Consider the following 17,959-nt stretch of genomic DNA (forward strand, 5'->3'; position numbering starts at 1 on the left):
TGTTTGCTTGATCAAACATCTCAAAGCATGTGACCAATTGCAGTAGTTGTGTACTTTGAAGTACGAATGATGAATCTCGAGAAATTGTAGTTGAAAATTAGATTTTTAGTTTTTCAAAACTTCATCCCATTGCTTTCTCGCTCCCTGCTGTCTCATCTGCTATATTCATGTCTTTGTTGCAATTTACATGCTCTTTCTCTTCTCTGCCATGTTCTTTTATCTTGCTTGCTATCCTGTGCTCAGGCTCTAGAGAGGCAGAAAGACTACTTTGACTGCATTAGGAATGAGCGTGATGAACTGAGAGATGAATTGGCTGATCTAAGGGATAACTCAAAGGTAGGAAATGTATGTGGCTTAGGCTAAACAGTGTTCAAGATTGCTTTATTTGGGTTTGTGATGAACACTTTTATTTTTGATTAAAATCAGCAGCAATAAAATTCGTGGTGACTGAAAATTGAATGACAATGCATCACTGAATTTAAAAAGGAGCATTACTGTTTTTCAGTTGGAAACTTCAATACAAATTCAACATTAGAGACTAGGGGCTGGATTTTCATCACTTGTTCGATCATTTACCACCCATTTACCACCGAAAATACCACCGGTGGTAAATTCATCACAGATTACCACCGAAATACCGCAGATTTCATAATTTAGCACCGAAATAACACCGGTGGTAAATTCATCAGTGATTTATTTTTTGTCTGTTTTTATGACGTCATTAAGTGTGCAACACCGGAAATTACCACCGGTGGTAAATTCATCAATACCATCATTTTTACCACTGGCCTAAAATACCACCAAGAAAAGTGCAGTCTTACCTGATCTTATCTGATTAGAACCCAGTGCTATGGACGCAATTTTTAAAAATGGAGCTGCAGTCCATTTCACATGAGAGAAGGCTGAGTTTTACCAGTGTAACTATTTGTATTGCACTTTTTTTAATAGACATGATTCAAGCTACGCCCCCTGTCAAGCTCTGGCCTCTCTCCCCGCCCCGAAGTATTCCCTCCACGTAATGCCGAGAAGCAGGACCTGAGGCCCCGACTCTCTTTGCCCACTCAGGCCCCGACTCTCTTTGCCCACTCAGGCCCCGACTCTCTTTGCCCACTCAGGCCCCGACTCTCTTTGCCCACTCAGGCCCCGACTCTCTTTGCCCACTCAGGCCCCGACTCTCTTTGCCCACTCAGGCCCCGACTCTCTTTGCCCACTCAGGCCCCGACTCTCTTTGCCCACTCAGGCCCCGACTCTCTTTGCCCACTCAGGCCCCGACTCTCTTCTCTCCCCCGCCACCCCACTCCCCCCCACCCCCCCCCCAACTCTCTTCCTCCCCCCCCCGCCCCCCCGACTCTCTTCCTCTTCCCCCCCCCCCCCCGGCCCCAACCCCCAACTCTCTTTCCCCCCTCCCCTCCCCCCCACCCCGACTCTCTTCCTTCCCCCCCCCGACTCTCTTCCTTCCCCCCCCCCGACTCTCTTCCTCCCCCCCCACCCCGACTCTCTTCCTCCCCCCCCACCCCGACTCTCTTCCTCCCCCCCCACCCCGACTCTCTTCCTCCCCCCCCACCCCGACTCTCTTCCTCCCCCCCACCCTGACTCTCTTCCTCCCCCCCCCCACCCCGACTCTCTTCCTTCCCCCCCCACCCTGACTCTCTTCCTCCCCCCCCACCCTGACTCTCTTCCTCCCCCCCCCCACCCTGACTCTCTTCCTCCCCCCCCACCCCGACTCTCTTCCTCCCCCCCCACCCTGACTCTCTTCCACCCCGACTCTCTTCCTCCCCCCCCACCCTGACTCTCTTCCTCCCCCCCCACCCTGACTCTCTTCCTCCCCCCCCACCCCGACTCTCTTCCTCCCCCCCCACCCCGACTCTCTTCCTCCCCCACCACCCCGACTCTCTTCCTCCCCCACCACCCCGACTCTCTTCGCCCACCCCGACTCTCTTTCCCACCCCGACTCTTTTTTCTTTTCTTTTCCCCCCCTCATACCACCTCCTCTTTTCCCCTCCACACAGACTCTTTCTTTTCCCCGACCCTACCTCAATCGGGGTGCCGAGAGCAGCAGCAGGCCTGGGGGGGCGGCAAGCAGAGAAGCGGCGGGGAGCCGAGAGGGTGGGAGAGAGAGACTGAGTGGGGGAGGGTGGGGAAGAAAAGCGAGACTGGGAAGGGGGAGAGAGCGAGAGGCTGGGGTGGGGAGAGGGTGAGGCTGGGGGGGGGTGGGAGGAGACACGGTTGTCGGGGGCAGAGAGAGAGAGAGGCTGGGAGAGACACGGTGGGGGAGGGAGGAGGGACACGGGTGGGGTGTTGGATCGGAGGGGAGAGAGGGAACTCAGAGAAGACAGATAACGTTCTTCCAACCCCCTGCAAGGGACATCGTTGGAGTGGATGATATCCAAAAGTTACGACACTGTCACTATTCACTTCATACCCAATAAACCTGATAACAATCCATACATCATGCCTGTCCCTTCTATGGTGGTGGGGGAGGTGGGAAGGATGCACTTGTGCTGGGGTAAGGCACTTCGGTTGGGGGAGGCATGCACTTGGATTGGGGTAAGGCACTTCGCTGGGAGAGGCATGCACTTGGACTGTGGTAAGGCACTTTGGCTGGCCCTTGCTGTCTTCTGGGGAGCTCTGTCCTCTAGGGAAGTCCAAGTTGATCAAGTTACAATTTTCAAAGTCAGTGAGACCTTGGGATGGGCGGTTCCAGTTACACATTCCTGTGAAACTTTAGGGTTTGGCTTATTGTCCAAGGGGACCAATCATAGACAAAGGTTGGAGCATTGTGGCCATTTTTTGCATACAAATAAGCACATCCAATTTTTACACAGACAGCTTTGTGAGTTCAGAGTTAGATTTTAAGGTTATTTGAGGCATTTTGTGGATTATTTTAGAACAATTGAAGACATTTGAGGATATTTAAGACACCAGAGGGGGTAGCAGGAGGAGGGGGATGAGGACAAGGAGCCTGGCGATGAACCCATGCCAGGTTTTGAAATTAGTCGCACTGTATTTTCTGTGCATTTCTTTACTTGAAATTCCTGTGCTCAGGATTCTGATGTCTGTTCCAATTTTACTTTTGAACCACAAGTTGTCTGTGCCCCCCCCCCCCGCCGCGCCCCATCATCAAATAAAAATATTCACTGATGAGGCCAAAGGTTTTGTGACATTGAAGTGCCAAAGCCCGGTTAGTTTCACTTCATTAATTTTTATGTCATATATAAGGAAAACATAATGCAGAATCCCCAAATACACTCTGACCCACCCCCCACCCACGGTTAAAATATAAATATTTAGCAAATCCTTTGAATTTAGAGCATCATTCAGGACAGTCCCAGCAACATTTCAGACAGTGACATAGAAACATAGAAAATAGGTGCAGAAGTAGGCCATTCGGCCCTTCGAGCCTGCACCGCCATTCAATAAGATCATGGCTGATGATTCCTTCAGTACCTCTTTCCTGCTTTCTCTCCATACCCCTTGATCCCCTTAACCGTAAGGACCATATCTAACTCCCTCTTGAATATATCCAGTGAACTGGCATCAACAACTCTCTGCGGCAGGGAATTCCACAGGTCAACAACTCTGAATGAAGAAGTTTCTCCTCATCTCAGTCCTAAATGGCCTACCCCTTATCCTAAGACTATGTCCCATGGTTCTGGACTTGCCAAACATCGAGAACATTCTTCCTGCATCTAACCTGTCCAGTCCCGTCAGAATCGTATATGTTTCTATGAGATCCCCTCTCAGCCTTCTAAATGCCAGTGAATAAAGGCCCAGTTGATCCAGTCTCTCCTCATATGACAGCCCAACCATCCCTGGTGAACCTTCGCTGCACTCCCTCAATAGCAAGAACGTCCTTCCTCAGACTAGGAGACCAAAACTGAACACAATATTCCAGGTGAGGCCTCACTAAGGCCCTGTACAACTGCAGTAAGACCTCCCTGCTTCTATATTCAAATCCACTAGCTTTGAAGGCCAACATACCATTTGCCTTCTTCACCGCCTGCTGTACCTGCATGCCCACTTTCAGTGACTGATGAACCATGACACCCAGGTCTCGTTGCACCTCCCCTTTTTCTAGTCTGCCGCCATTCAGATAATATTCTGCCTTCGTGTTTTTGCCCCTAAAATGGATAACCTCACATTTATCCACATTATAATGCATCTGCCATGTATTTGCCCACTCACCTAATCTGTCCAAGTCACCCTGCAGCCTCTTAGCATCCTCCTCATAGCTCACACCGCCACCCAGTTTAGTGTCATCACAAACTTGGAGATATTACACTCTATTCCTTCATCCAAATCGTTAAAGTATATTGTAAAGAGCTGGGGTCCCAGCACTGAGCACTGTGGCACTCCACTAGTAACTGCCTGCCATTCTGAAAAGGACCCGATTTTCCCGACTCTCTGCTTCCTGTCTGCCAACCAGTTCTCTATGCATGTCAGTACATTGCTCCAAATACCATGCACTTTGATTTTGTACACAATCTCTTGTGCGGGACCTTATCAAAAGCCTTTTGAAAGTCCAAATACACTACATCCACTGGTTCTCCCTTGTCCACTCTACTAGTTACATCCTCAAAAAATTCCAGAAGATTCGTCAAGCATGATTTCCTTTTCATAAATCCATGCTGACTCGGTCCGATCCTGTCACTGCTTTCCAAATGGGCTACTATTTCATCCTTAATGATTGATTCCAGCATTTTCCCCACTACTGATGTCAGGCTAACCGGTCTATAATTACCCGCTTTCTCTCCCTCCTTTTTTAAAAAGTGCCGTTACATTAGCTACCCTCTAGTCAATAGGAACTGATCCAGAGTCAATAGATTGTTGGAAAATGATCACCAATGCATCCACTACTTCTAGGGCCATTTCCTTAAGTACTCTGGGATTCAGACTATCAAGACCCGTGGATTTATCGGCCTTTAATCCCATCAATTTCCCTAACACAATTTCCCGCCTAATAAGGATATCTTTCAGTTCCTCATTCTCACTAGACCCACTGTCCCCTCGTACATTCGGAAGGTTATTTGTATCTTCCTTTGTGAAGACAGAACCAAAGTATTGGTTCAATTGGTCTGCCATTTCTTTGTTCCCCATTATAAATTCACCTGAACCCGACTGCAAGGGACCTACGTTTGTCTTTACTAATCTTTTTCTCTTCACATATTTATAGAAGCTTTTGCAGTCAGTTTTTATGTTCCCTGTAAGCTTCCTCTCGTACTCTATTTTCCCCTTCTTAATTAAACCCTTAGTCCTCTTCTGTTGAATTCTAAATTTCTCCCAGTCCTCAGGTTTGTTGCTTTTTCTAGCCAATTTATATACCTCTTCCTTGGTTTTAACACTATCCTTAATTTCCCTTGTTAGCCATGGTTGAGCCACCTTCCCCATTTTATTTTTACTCCAGACAGGGATGTACAATTGCTGAAGTTCAGCCATGTGATCTTTAAATGTTTGCCATTGCTTATCCACCGTCAACCCTTTAAGTATCCTCTGCCAGTCTATTCTAGCCAATTTACACCTCATACCGTCGAAGTTACCTTTTCTTAAGTTCAGGACCCTAGTTTCCGAATTAACTTTGTCACTCTCCATCTTAATAAGGAATTCTACCATATTATGGTCACTTTTCCCCAAGGGGCTTCGCATAACAAGATTGCTAATTGGTCCCTTCTCATTACACATCACCCAGTCTAGGATAGCCAGCTCCCTGGTTGGTTCCTCGACATACTGGCCTCGAAAACCATCCCTAATACACTCCAGGAAATCCTCCTCCACCGCATTGCTACCAGTTAGGTTAGCCCAATCTATATGTAGATTAAAGTCACCCATGATTACTGCTGTACCTTTATTGCACACATCCTTATTTCTTGTTTGATGCTGTCCCCAACCTCACTACTACTATTTGGTGGTCGGTATACAACTCCCACTAGCGTTTTCTGCCCTTTGAAATTCCGTAGCTCCACCCATACCGATTCCACATCATCCAGGCTAATGTTCTTCCTTACAATTGCATTGATTTCCTCTTTAACCAGCAACGCCACCCCGCCTCCTTTTCCTTTCTGTCTATCCTTCCTAAATGCTGAATACCCTTGGATGTTGAGTTCCCAGCCTTGGTCACCCTGGAGCCATGTCTCTGCAATGCCAATCACATCGTATCCATTAACTGCTGTCTGCGCAGTTAATTCATCCATCTTATTCCGAATACTCCTCGCATTGAGGCACAGAGTCTTCAGGCTTGTCTTTTTAACACACTTTGCCCCTTTTGAATCTTGCTGTAATGTGGACCTTTTTGACAGTTTGATCATCTTTAAGAAAAATGCCAGTGCGTTTTGATAACAAATCAGAAACTATAATTTTTTTGTATTTAAAAAAGTGCAAAATTAAGACAGCGAAGAGTTGCAGCAAGCACCCATCGGACTTGCCTCGATATTACAATAGATCCCATTACACAGCAAGAAAACGAAACCTGCTACCGCCCCCACACACACAAAAAGTGGGGGTAATTTTTAAATACATTTTTTTTTCTAAATGTTAAGAGAAATGAAGATAATTTCCCTGGATGAGAATGTGGTGACCTAGGACTTGCAAGAACCGAGTTAGCCACACAAATACAATATCCACGTTTATTTCAAAATGAATAAATAAATTATAAATTACACTTACTGGCAGGTGTCCTGTGTTAGTCCTTATTGTTCTAACTTCAGGTCCATGAGAGGTCGTATACAAACAGTCCGCACTGTGATCAGAGTACATTGCTGCTGCAATCTGGATGAAAAAATGGCAGGGATGGTGAGGATCTGGAGGTTACACAACCTTGTGTTCCCATTTTCAACATGAAGAAGTTTCTTCTGGGAACTGGACACCACCCCAATGATACTCCAGCCTGGGGCTGGGGAAACTTCCTTTGGCAATTTTTGCAAGGCAGCAACCTTTTCCCCCCTCCTACCCCCCCCTCCCCTTTTTGCAACAAGAGGGGCAAAAAAAATGATTACTTTCAAGCCGGGATTTGGATGCAAAATAAAAAGCAAAGTCCCGGGTTTAATCTGCAGACATATAAATGATAAGCAAAGTCCCGGGTTTAATCTGCAGGGTGTCTCGCAGCAATGTCATCTCTCTGTCTCTCTCTCAATCTCCCATTCTCTCTGCACCCTTGACCCTGTCACCTGACCAGAATCGCAGGAAAGAATTATCTGGGGAACAAAAAAAATTGCATCGCGTATGCGCAGAAATACCGCGCATGCGCAAAAATACCACCCATTTTAGTTTGAGTCTTGCACGATCAGAAATAAGTTCAAAATACAGTTAGCCCTACCACCAGTCATATTTGACAAAAATAGCAGCCTTCAGTCATAACGGTATTTCGGTGGTAAAAAAACCCACAATCTTTAAATCGCACCAAAATATCACCGGAAAACCGGTGGTAGGGCTAAATGATGAAAATCCAGCCCTAGTTTCCTTCATGACACAGCAGCAGACATTCAGAATGGTTGATTATTTTGTTTATAAGTAAACTTTACAATGATAGATCATTTCTTTTCAAATAACTTTTCCGTTTTGTTTTTGTTAAACTTACCTTCTCTCTGTATTTACAATATTAGTTCAGCCTCTCTGCACCAAAGAAAGTGCTGTTGGGTTCAAAAGGTTAAGATATTATGCAAATAGAGTAGCTCTGTGAACCAATAAAGCACAACATTAGCATTATTATTACAAAGAGAAAGCTGTTAATCTTTTTGTATGTCTCACTGTGATTAATGTTCACCTTTGTTTTACTGACTCTTCATAGCATTTCCATTAAATGCATGCCTTTGACCATTAGTTCCCCGTACAGTAAGCTGGGAGAGAGAACTTGCTCATCAAGGTCATGTGCCACTCCATCTAACATATCTCGTTTTTATCTCGCCTCATTTGATGAGGTAATGTCTCTCTGCTGTGTTGTTTTGGTTTGGCAGCTGAGCTTTCTTCATGTTTTCATGATCCAAATATTTCAGTTTTCAAAGATAATGCATTAATCTGAGGATCTCGGTACTATTTAGCCATTCTGTGCATGGTAAATGTAATCTCTATTTTATAAGACAGTGACACTTTTATGACAATGATATTTTATAAGGCAACTTCCAGTATTAATAAAACCTGGGCAGGCATATCCCATCAAACAGAACAGATAAAACCCTACATACAGTGATAGTGAAATGTTGTGAAGGTAAATGTCACTGTTGCTAAAGATGTCTCCTTCAAACAAGTTAAATGTTGCTTATCCTCATAAGAACATAAGAAATAGGAACAGGAGTAGGCCATACGGCCCTTCGAGCCTGCTCCGCCATTCAATAAGATCATGGCTGATATGATCATGGACTCAGCTCCACTTCCCCGCCCGCTCCCCATAACCCCTTATCCCCTTATCGTTTAAGAAACTGTCTATTTCTGTCTTGAATGTATTCAATGTCTCAGCATCCACAGCTCTCTGAGGCAGCGAATTCCTCAGACCCACAACCCTCTGAGAGAAGACATTTCTCCTCATCTTTGTTTTAAATGGGCGACCCCTTATTCTAAGATCATGTCCTCTAGTTCTAGTCTCCCCCATCAGTGGAAACATCCTCTCTGCATCCACCTTGTCAAGCCCCCTCGTAATCTTGTACGTTTCGATAAGATCACACCTCATTCTTCTGAATTCCAATGAGTGGAGGCCAAACCTACTCAACTTTTCCTCATAAGTCAAACCCCTCATCCCCGGAATCAACCTAGTGAACCTTCTCTGAACTGCCTCCAAAGCAAGTATATCCTTTCATAATTATGGAAACCAAAACTGCACGCAGTATTCCAGGTGTGGCCTCACCAATACCTTATATAACTGCAGCAAGACTTCCCTGTTTTTGTACTCCATCCCCTTTGCAATAAAGGCCAAGATACCATTGGCCTTCCTGATCACTTGCTGTACCTGCATACTGTCCTTTTGTGTTTCATGCACAAGTACCCCCAGGTCCCGCTGTACTGCAGCACTTTGCAATCTTTCTCCATTTAAATAATAACTTGCTCTTTGATTTTTTTTCTGCCAAAGTGCATGACCTCACACTTTCCGACATTATACTCCATCTGCCAAGTTTTTGCCCACTCACTTAGCTTCTATGTCCCTTTTGCAGATTTTTTGTGTTCTCCTCACACATTGCTTTTCCTTCCACCTTTGTATCGTCAGCAAGCTTGACTACATTACACTCAGTCCCTTCCAAGTCGTTAATATAGATTGTAAATAGTTGGGGTCCCAGCACTGATCCCTGCGGCACCCCACTAGTTACTGGTTGCCAACCAGAGAATGAACCATTTATCCTGACTCTCTGTTCTCTGTTACTTAGCCAATCCTCTATCCATGTTATTATATTACCCCTAACCACGTGAACTTTTGTTTTGTGCAGTAACCTTTTATGTGGCAACTTGTCAAATGCCTTCTGGAAGTCCAAATATACCACATCCACTGGTCCCCCTTTATCCACCTTGTTCGTTACATCCTCAAAGAACTCCAGCAAATTTGTCAAACATGACTTCCCCTTCATAAATCCATGCTGACTCTGTCTGACTGAATTTTGCTTTTCCAAATGTCCTGCTACTGCTTCTTTAATAATGGACTCCAACATTTTCCCAACCACTCATCATCTTATCCCACATCCAGATTACTGACCAATGTCATCTTCACCTCAAAAATGGCCCTCAATTTCCATTTGGGTATCAAACTTACCCAATTAGCTTAATCTTACGAAAGTAAGTCTTTCAATTCAGGATCTCAACTTAATGTACCATTCTCAAAATTATGTGTTGGATTTATACTTCATATCACTTTAACATGGTGGTGAATTCTGCCTCATCTAACTCCCAATGCCTGTTCAGTGGGTTAGTGAGTTCATTAACCATTGATGCAAATCCTGCACAACTTAGGTCCAACACTGAGTGGCACTGAGGTAAATGGGTTGCTTAAAGATAAAGATCGTGTTTATTGAAGATGATAATGTGAAGTGATGGAATGGATAGTTCTAGCAAATTCTAAACCAAATCGAGTGCTTCATCCTTGAGATTCTATATGAACTTACTGATCAATGCTCAGAATATCCAAAGTAAGGAAGTGTATCGAGCAGTCCGAAAGAAGAGTCAGAAAACCAATATCTGGAGAAATATGTTGATGATCTAGGGAAGAAGGGACAAACCCAGTTGTTACGGGTCAGGTCACGGAAAAAGAAGTGCCAGCTACAGATGGGAAATGTGAAATTAATGTTCCAAAGCAAGGAGTCATAAGCTGATGAGAACTGGAGAGGCAGTGTTAACATTAGTTTCTGGAAAAGTATCATTGACAATTGGCACATATTGTAAACACATGTGATGACCTACTACAAGAGGAATGAATAGACTTAGGCAGGGCAGATCTTCTCCTCAGCAGCATCGTTGAGCAGCATAATGAATGAACTAACTCCATGCATCACTGCTGACTTTGGGAAATTGTTACTTGCAAGTAATTAAAGTATCATATGCTTCAGTCTCTATGCTTTTTTCAAAAGTGTTTTCATTTTTCTGAAGATAAATATGTGTAACATGACCTTGTGCTCAGAGATATCATGCTCTTTTTTTCATTTGAAATTGTTTTGAGTGTCTGGTTTAGTACACTTTCATAAAGGTGTGTATTTATATTTAAATCTTAACATTTATTTTTGTTGGTTAGGAACAAGAATTCTTGTATTTGAAGTTTTACTCGAATAACAAGATTTAATGACTGAAAAGCACAAAGAACAGGTTTTAAAAATAAAACGGTGGCCATGTGCCTGGGACATCCACCCCTCAAAGCACAAGCGGCTAGGTCTTATTTCTTTTTTTCTCTCATTTTTATAATTGATATTTCTATTTTGCTGGTTAGTTCTGTTTGAATTTTGTGGATCTGGATTCTTGGAAAGATCTGTTTTTAGTGCATTTCGATCTGTTCGTATCAGCAGCTGGAGATATGAGTCTAGGTTTTACAATCGCATTAATTTAACCCTGCTTGTAATCCATTGATTAAAAAAATCTCTGGCAATAACTGAAATTCTTTTTAAAATATGTTATGTTTTTGAACACAGCACATTTTAAAATAATGCCCATAAAACAGAAATAAATTGAGCAACAGCTTTTACTAAGTTCACTTTGTCACTGACTTTCTCAGATATACTCCCTTTTTAAAAAAAAAAATAAATACGAGCTATAGTATTCTGCTTATAAGGTAAAATATATTCCATAGCTGTTGCTTAAGGTAACAGTGTTTTGTTTCATTGTGGTTCCAATTGGTTTGATCACAGAAAACTGAAGATGCTTGCTTTACAGTTGACAATATTAAATAATTTTATCTTCCAGAAACATGGTTTGGTAATAATCCCCGAAGGCACACCTAATGGTGATATAAACCATGAACCAGTTGTTGGTGCGATTACAGTTGTGTCTCAAGAGGCTGCTCAAGTGCTTGAAGGTGCAGGCGATGGACCACTAGGTAATGCTTGATCAAACTATATTGCGCTGAGTTAATGAACATAAAGTGTAACCTCTAACAACTTTTCTTGGCTGCTGTCTACTTGAAAAACATCTAATCTGACTAGGTTGCTTGATTATTTCAGTTCAGTCTAAGTCAGAAAAGCAAATTTTTCCACACTAACGCACACTGAACTTTTCCTTTTAAATGCATTTAAATCAACTGATTGACAGCCTCTCTACAGCATCAGACTAAATATTCTGAGAGCCTGTCTGGCCCTTCCAGCTCAGAACCACGTGCACCTGCTGTGGGAGGTGCAGGAGTTCATCAGTGGTGCATCTATGTATATTGCTTTCTAAGGCATTTATGAACCATGAACTGATGTTTGATGATGTCTGCTGCACTGCATGAATATAAATTATTGTCTAAGCTTGAATACAATGTCTGTATCATCCCATATTTGATTCTCAGGACTTGTACAAGTGAACGGTCAATACCTACCATTCATAGAAGAATCCTACTTATGTATGTATCTCTGTTGTGAATGTAATGTGAATGAGGCACTGACAAATCTAAAGCAGAATGGAATGGTTTCAGGTGTAAAACTGAAGGGATATGTAGGAAGTTAGTTTGTTATACTACTATCCACATCCGGACCGGAGTCAAGCAGGGCTGCGTCATCGCGCCAACCCTCTTCTCGATCTTCCTCGCTGCAATGCTCCACCTCACACTCAACAAGTTCCCTGCTGGAGTGGAACTAAACTACAGAACCAGTGGGAACCTGTTCAACCTTCGTCGTCTCCAGGCCAGACCCAAGACCGTCCCAACCTCTGTCGTCGAATTACAGTACGCGGACGACGCTTGTGTCTGCGCACATTCAGAGACTGAACTCCCAAGTCATACTCGACATCTTAACTGAGGCGTACGAAAGCATGGGCCTTACACTAAACATCCGTAAGACAAAGGTCCTCCACCAACCTGACCCCACCACACAGCACTGCCCCCCCAGTCATCCAGATCCACGCCCTGGACAACGTGGACCACTTTCCATGCCTTGGGAGCCTATTATCAGCAAGGGCAGACATCAACAACGAGGTTCAACACCGCCTCCAGTGCGCCAGTACAGCCTTCGGCCGCCTGAGGAAGAGAGTGTTCAAAGATCAGGCCCTCAAATCTGCCACTAAGCTCGTGGTCTACAGGGCCCATGTAGTGATACCGCCCTTCTGTATGGCTCAGAGACGTGGACCATATACAGTAGACACCTCAAATCACTGGAGAAATACCACCAACGATGTCTCCGCAAGATCCTGCAAATCCCTTGGGAGGATAGACGCACCAACGTCAGTGTTCTCTATCAGGCCAACATCCCTAACATCGAAGCACTGACCACACTCGACCAGCTCCGTTGGGTGGGCCACATTATTCGCATGCCTGACACAAGACTTCCAAAGCAAGCGCTCTACTCGGAACTCCTACACGGCAAGCGAGCCCCAGGTGGGCAGAGGAAACATTTCAAGGACACCCTCAAAGCATCCTTGATAAAATGCAACATTCCCACCGACACCTGGAAGTCCCTGACCAAAGACTGCCCTAAGTGGAGGAAGTGCATCCGGGAGGGCGCTGAGCACCTTGAGTTTCGTCGCCGAGAGCATACAGAAAACAAGCGCAGGCAGCGGAAGGGGCGTGCGGCAAACCAGTCCCACCCACTCTTTCCTTCAACGACTGTAATTCTCGTATTGGACTGATCAGTTACCTAAGAACTTACTTTTAGAGGGACTGCCGATGATGATGACTACAATGCACCAGCAGCAGTTTGATGGTCAGGTTAATGAATTGAGCCATTTTGCTCCAGCACTTGTGTTCCTCTAATGCAGTGTGAATGAGTTAAGCTGTACACACCATGGTTACATGTACCTCTCTCTGTCTCCTGCATAGTGTCTTATATTGGGACTTTGAGGTTGAGATGTTAGGATAAATTCTCAGACACTCCACATCAGAAATACACAGTTGTAAAATTTACCCTCTTGTGTTGGTTGGACAAGCCAGATAACTGCTCGAGAGTTGACCTCTGTGGAATGTAAACGCATTGCTGTTGTATTTCGCCATTGCACCTCTGAAGAACTGCAGAGTAATTGCACTAATCCAGCTGGAAATCCATCGTCGCGCATAAGTCAAGCTATTGTAGAAGGACAGGAAATTGAAGTTATCAAACTGAACGTGTTCAAGTTATGGATTAAATAATAGAAATGTTTTGATTTTTTTTAAAACCTGAAACTTGCAAAGTATCTTGACATGTATTTCCTCATGTTCTAGATGTGCGGCTAAAGAAACTGGCCGATGAAAAGGAAGAATTACTTGCACAGGTAATTAAATTAAGTACACGCACCTTGGGGGAAAAATAAAATGCAATAGGAAAAAAACTTGCAGTATTAAAAGGAACTGCTTGTGAGTAGCGGGTTCGATACTGGCCTTGCAACTCTGACTTGGGTACAGCACAAAACAGCCCCTAATTGGGCACCAATTTGCAATGTAATTCAGAAGCCACAGATTGGGTGGTGTGGGAAGTGGGAGGAAATGCCACCCTGGTGCACTGAGATTGGGGCAGAGTATTTCCTGGCTTTGTTATATCCAACCTGGAACTGTTGATGCTGACGCTTGCTACCTGAAATGGGAAGAGTTCCATTCCCCAGCGCCAACTAACCTCACTTTAATAAGAACAAAAAATATAAGAGGTAATATATTTTCCTGTTTCTCTGGAACATCCCGAAGTATTTCACACATAATGAATTACTCTGAAACGCTTTGGTTGTTAATATGTGGATACATTCAAGTACATAATGAATAAATGCAGTACACGCCCAGTAATGGCAGTAGGGCAGTGTAAAGTTCTGGGTTGGATATCTTTCAGCAGTAGATAAGGATAGTGGAATACTCGCCACTTGCCCGGATGGGTGGAGCTGCAACTACACTCAAGAAGCTCGACACCATCAAGACAAAGCAGTATGCTTGATCGGCAGTCCATGCACCACCTTAAACATCAACTCCCTGCACCTCCGACGCACCGTGGCTGCAGTGTGTACTATCCACAGGATGTACTGCAGCAACTTGGCAAGGCTTTTCCAAACCTAGAAGGGTGAGGGCAGCAGGTGCATGGGAACACCATCACCTCCCAAGTTCTCCTCCAAGACGCACACTATCCTGACTAGCCATTTATCGCTATTCCTTCTAGTTGCTGTGTCAAAATCCTGGAACTCATTACTTAAAAGCACGATGGGAATTCTTGCAGCAGTTCAGCAGTAGGTACCCCACTACCATCTCCAGGGCAACTAGGGATAGGCATTAAATGCCAGTCTTTCCAGTGACACCCACATACTGAAGAGTATTTTCTTTAAAATTATCTTCTTATTCTACATAAGAACATAAGAAATAGGAGCAGGAGTAGGCCATTTGGTCCCTCGAGCCTATTCCACCATTCAGTAAGATCATGACTGATCTGATCCTGGCCTCAGCTCCACTTCCCCGCCCGCACACCATAACCCTTGACTCCCTTATCATTCAAAAATCTGTCAATCTCCACCTTAAATATATTCAATGACCCAGCCTCCACAGCTCTCTGGGGTAGAGAATTCCAAAGATTCACAACCCTCAGAAGAAATTCCTCTTCAATTCCATTTTAAATGGGTGACCCCTTATTCTGAAACTATGCCCCCTAGTTCTAGATTCCCTCACTGGGGAAATGTCCTCTCTGTATTAACCCTGTCAAACCCCCTCAGAATCTTATACGTTTCAATAAGATCAGCTCTCAGTCTTCTAAACTCCAATGAGTATAGGCCCAACCTACTCAACCTTTCTTCTTATGACAACCCCTTCATCTCTGGAATCACCCTCATGAACCTTCTCTGAACTGCCTCCAATGCAAGTATATCCGTCCTTAAATAAGGAGACCAAAACTGTATGCAGTCCTTACCAACACCCTGTACAGTTGGAGTAGGACTTCCCTACTTTTATATTCTAACGCCCTTGCAATAAAGGCAAACATTGCATTTGCCTTCCTGATTACTTGCTGTACCTACATGCTAACTTTTAGCATTTCATACACAAGAACCCCCAGATCCCTCTCTACCACAGCATTTTATAATTGCTGCCCATTTAAATAATTTGCTTTTTTATTTTTCCTACCAAAGTGCATAATCTCACATTTTTCCACATTATACTCCATCTGTCAAATTTTTGCCCACTCACTGAGCCTTTCTATATCCCTTTGTAGATTCTTTGCATCATCGTCACAACTTGCTTTTCCACCTACCTTTGTATTATCAGCAAATTTCGCTACGTTACACTAGGTCTCCTCAGCTAAGTCATTAATATAAATTGTAAATAGTTGAGGACCCAGCACTAATCCCTGTGGCACCCCACTAGTTACAGTCTGCCAAACTGATAATGACCCATTTATCCCGACTCTCTTTTCTATTAGCAATCCTCTATCCACGCTAATATGTTACCCCCAACCCCGTGAACTTTTACCTTGTGCAGTAACCTTTTATGTGGCACCTTATTGAATGCTTTCTAGAAATCCAAATATATGACAGCAACTGATTCTCCTTCATCCACGCTGCTCGTTACATTCTCAAAGAACTCCAGTAAATTTGTCAAACATGACTTCCCTTTCATAAAATCATGCTGACTCTGCTTGACTGCAATATGATTTCCTAAATATCCTGCTCCTTAATGATGAACGCCAGCAATTTCCCAATGACAGATGTTAGGCTAACTGGTCTATAATTTCCTGCTTTCTGTCTCCCTCCTTCCTTAAATAGGGGCATTACATTTGAGGCTTTCTAGTCCGCTTGGACCTCTCTAGAATTCAGGGAATTTTGGTAGATTACAACCAATGCATCCAGTATCTCTGCAGCCATTTCTTTTAAGACCCTAGGATGCATGCCATCAGGTCCAGGGGACTTGTCCACCTTTAGTATCATTAGTTTGCCTAGTACTTTATCGCTCGTGATAGTGATTGTTTTAAGTTCCTCCCCACAATAGCTCCTTGATTATCAATTATTGGGATGCTTTTAGTGTCCTCTACCGTGAAGACCGATACAAAATATTTGTTCAAAGTCTCTGCCATTTCCTTGTTTCCCATTATTAATTCTCCATTCCCATCCTCTAAGGGACTAATGTTTACTTTAGCTACTCTCTTTTTTTGTTATATACCTGTAGAAGCTCTTACTGTCTGTTTTTTTATATTTCTTGCTAGCTTACTCTCATATGCTATCTTCTCTGTCTTTAACATTTTTTTAGTCATCCTTTGCTGGTTTAGAAAAATTTCCCAATCCTCTGGCCTTCCACTGTCCTTTGCAACATTGTATGCCTTTGATTTCAATTTGATACGATCCTTTACTTCCTTAGTTAGCCAGGGATGGTTCATCCTTCGCTTAGCATCTTTATATCTCACTGGAATAAATCTTTGCTGAGAGTTATGAAATATCTCCTTAAATGTTTGCCACTGCGTTTATATAGTCTTACCCTATAATATATTTTCCAGTCTACTTTAACCAACTCATACTTTTGTAATTACCTTCATTTAAGTTCAGCACACTAGTTTGGGATCTAGCTTTCTCACCCTCAAACTGAATTTAAAATCTACCATGTTATGATCAATGATCACTCTTTCCAAGAGGACCCTTCACCACAAGATCATTAATTGATCCAGACTCGTTACACATTACCAGATCTAAAATAGTTTGCTCCCTGGTTGGTTCCACAACGTATTGTTCCAAGAAACCATCCCGCATACACTCTTATGAACTCTTCAAGATTACCATTGCCAATTTGATATGTGCAATCAAGATGAAGATTAAAATCGCCCATGATTATTGCTGTACCTTTCTTGCAACCCTCCATTATTTCTTGATTTATACTCTGCCAGAGTGGCTACTGTTTGGTGGGACTGGTGTACAAGCAACCAGTGACTTATTTCCTCTTAATAGTTGTTATCTCCATCCAAACTGATTCTACATCTTGATCTTCTGAGCCAATATAATTTCTTACTACTACACTGATCTCATCCTTTATTAACAGAGCTACTCCATCTCCTTTTCCTTTCTGCCTATCCTTAGAAATGGCAAATACCCCTGAATATTTAGTTCCCAGCCTTGGTCACCTTACAACCACGTCTCTGTAATGGCAATCAGATCATACCATTTATTTCTATTTGTGCCGTCAACTCATCTATCTTGTTATGAATGCTTTGTGCATTCAGATATAGAACTTTTAATTTTGTCGTATGTGTATTCACTCTGTCCCTACTTGTTCCACTCTGGTTATCATTACCACTATCGCTACCCTGCACTTTTGCCTTCTCCTTTCTCTCTAACCTTTTTAAATTTCCGCTCACCAGATCCCTCCCCACCCCCCACTATTTAGTTTAAAGTCCTATCTGCAGCCCTAGTTATTCGATTCTCCAGGATACTGGTCCCAGCCTGGTTCAAG

General features: G+C 43.6%; 1 protein-coding gene across 17 annotated transcripts in view; it reads left to right on the forward strand.

The window, feature by feature from the left end:
• The window catches only part of lrrfip2 (leucine rich repeat (in FLII) interacting protein 2), a 259,131-nt gene that overhangs the window by 221,028 nt on the left and 20,144 nt on the right, over positions 1-17,959 (forward strand). For 13 of the 17 annotated variants that reach the window (XM_070889556.1, XM_070889546.1, XM_070889566.1 and 10 more), the window contains 3 exons: positions 244-336; positions 11,359-11,491; positions 13,784-13,833. In XM_070889556.1, the coding sequence (XP_070745657.1) occupies positions 244-336; positions 11,359-11,491; positions 13,784-13,833 (276 nt within the window). The remainder of the gene's footprint in view (positions 1-243; positions 337-11,358; positions 11,492-13,783; positions 13,834-17,959) is intronic. The other 4 variants (XM_070889613.1, XM_070889642.1, XM_070889677.1 and 1 more) reach the window with 1 other exon arrangement.

Source organism: Pristiophorus japonicus, chromosome 1 (assembly GCF_044704955.1).
Source record: "Pristiophorus japonicus isolate sPriJap1 chromosome 1, sPriJap1.hap1, whole genome shotgun sequence".
In the NCBI taxonomy this organism is placed as follows: Eukaryota; Metazoa; Chordata; class Chondrichthyes; family Pristiophoridae; genus Pristiophorus; species Pristiophorus japonicus.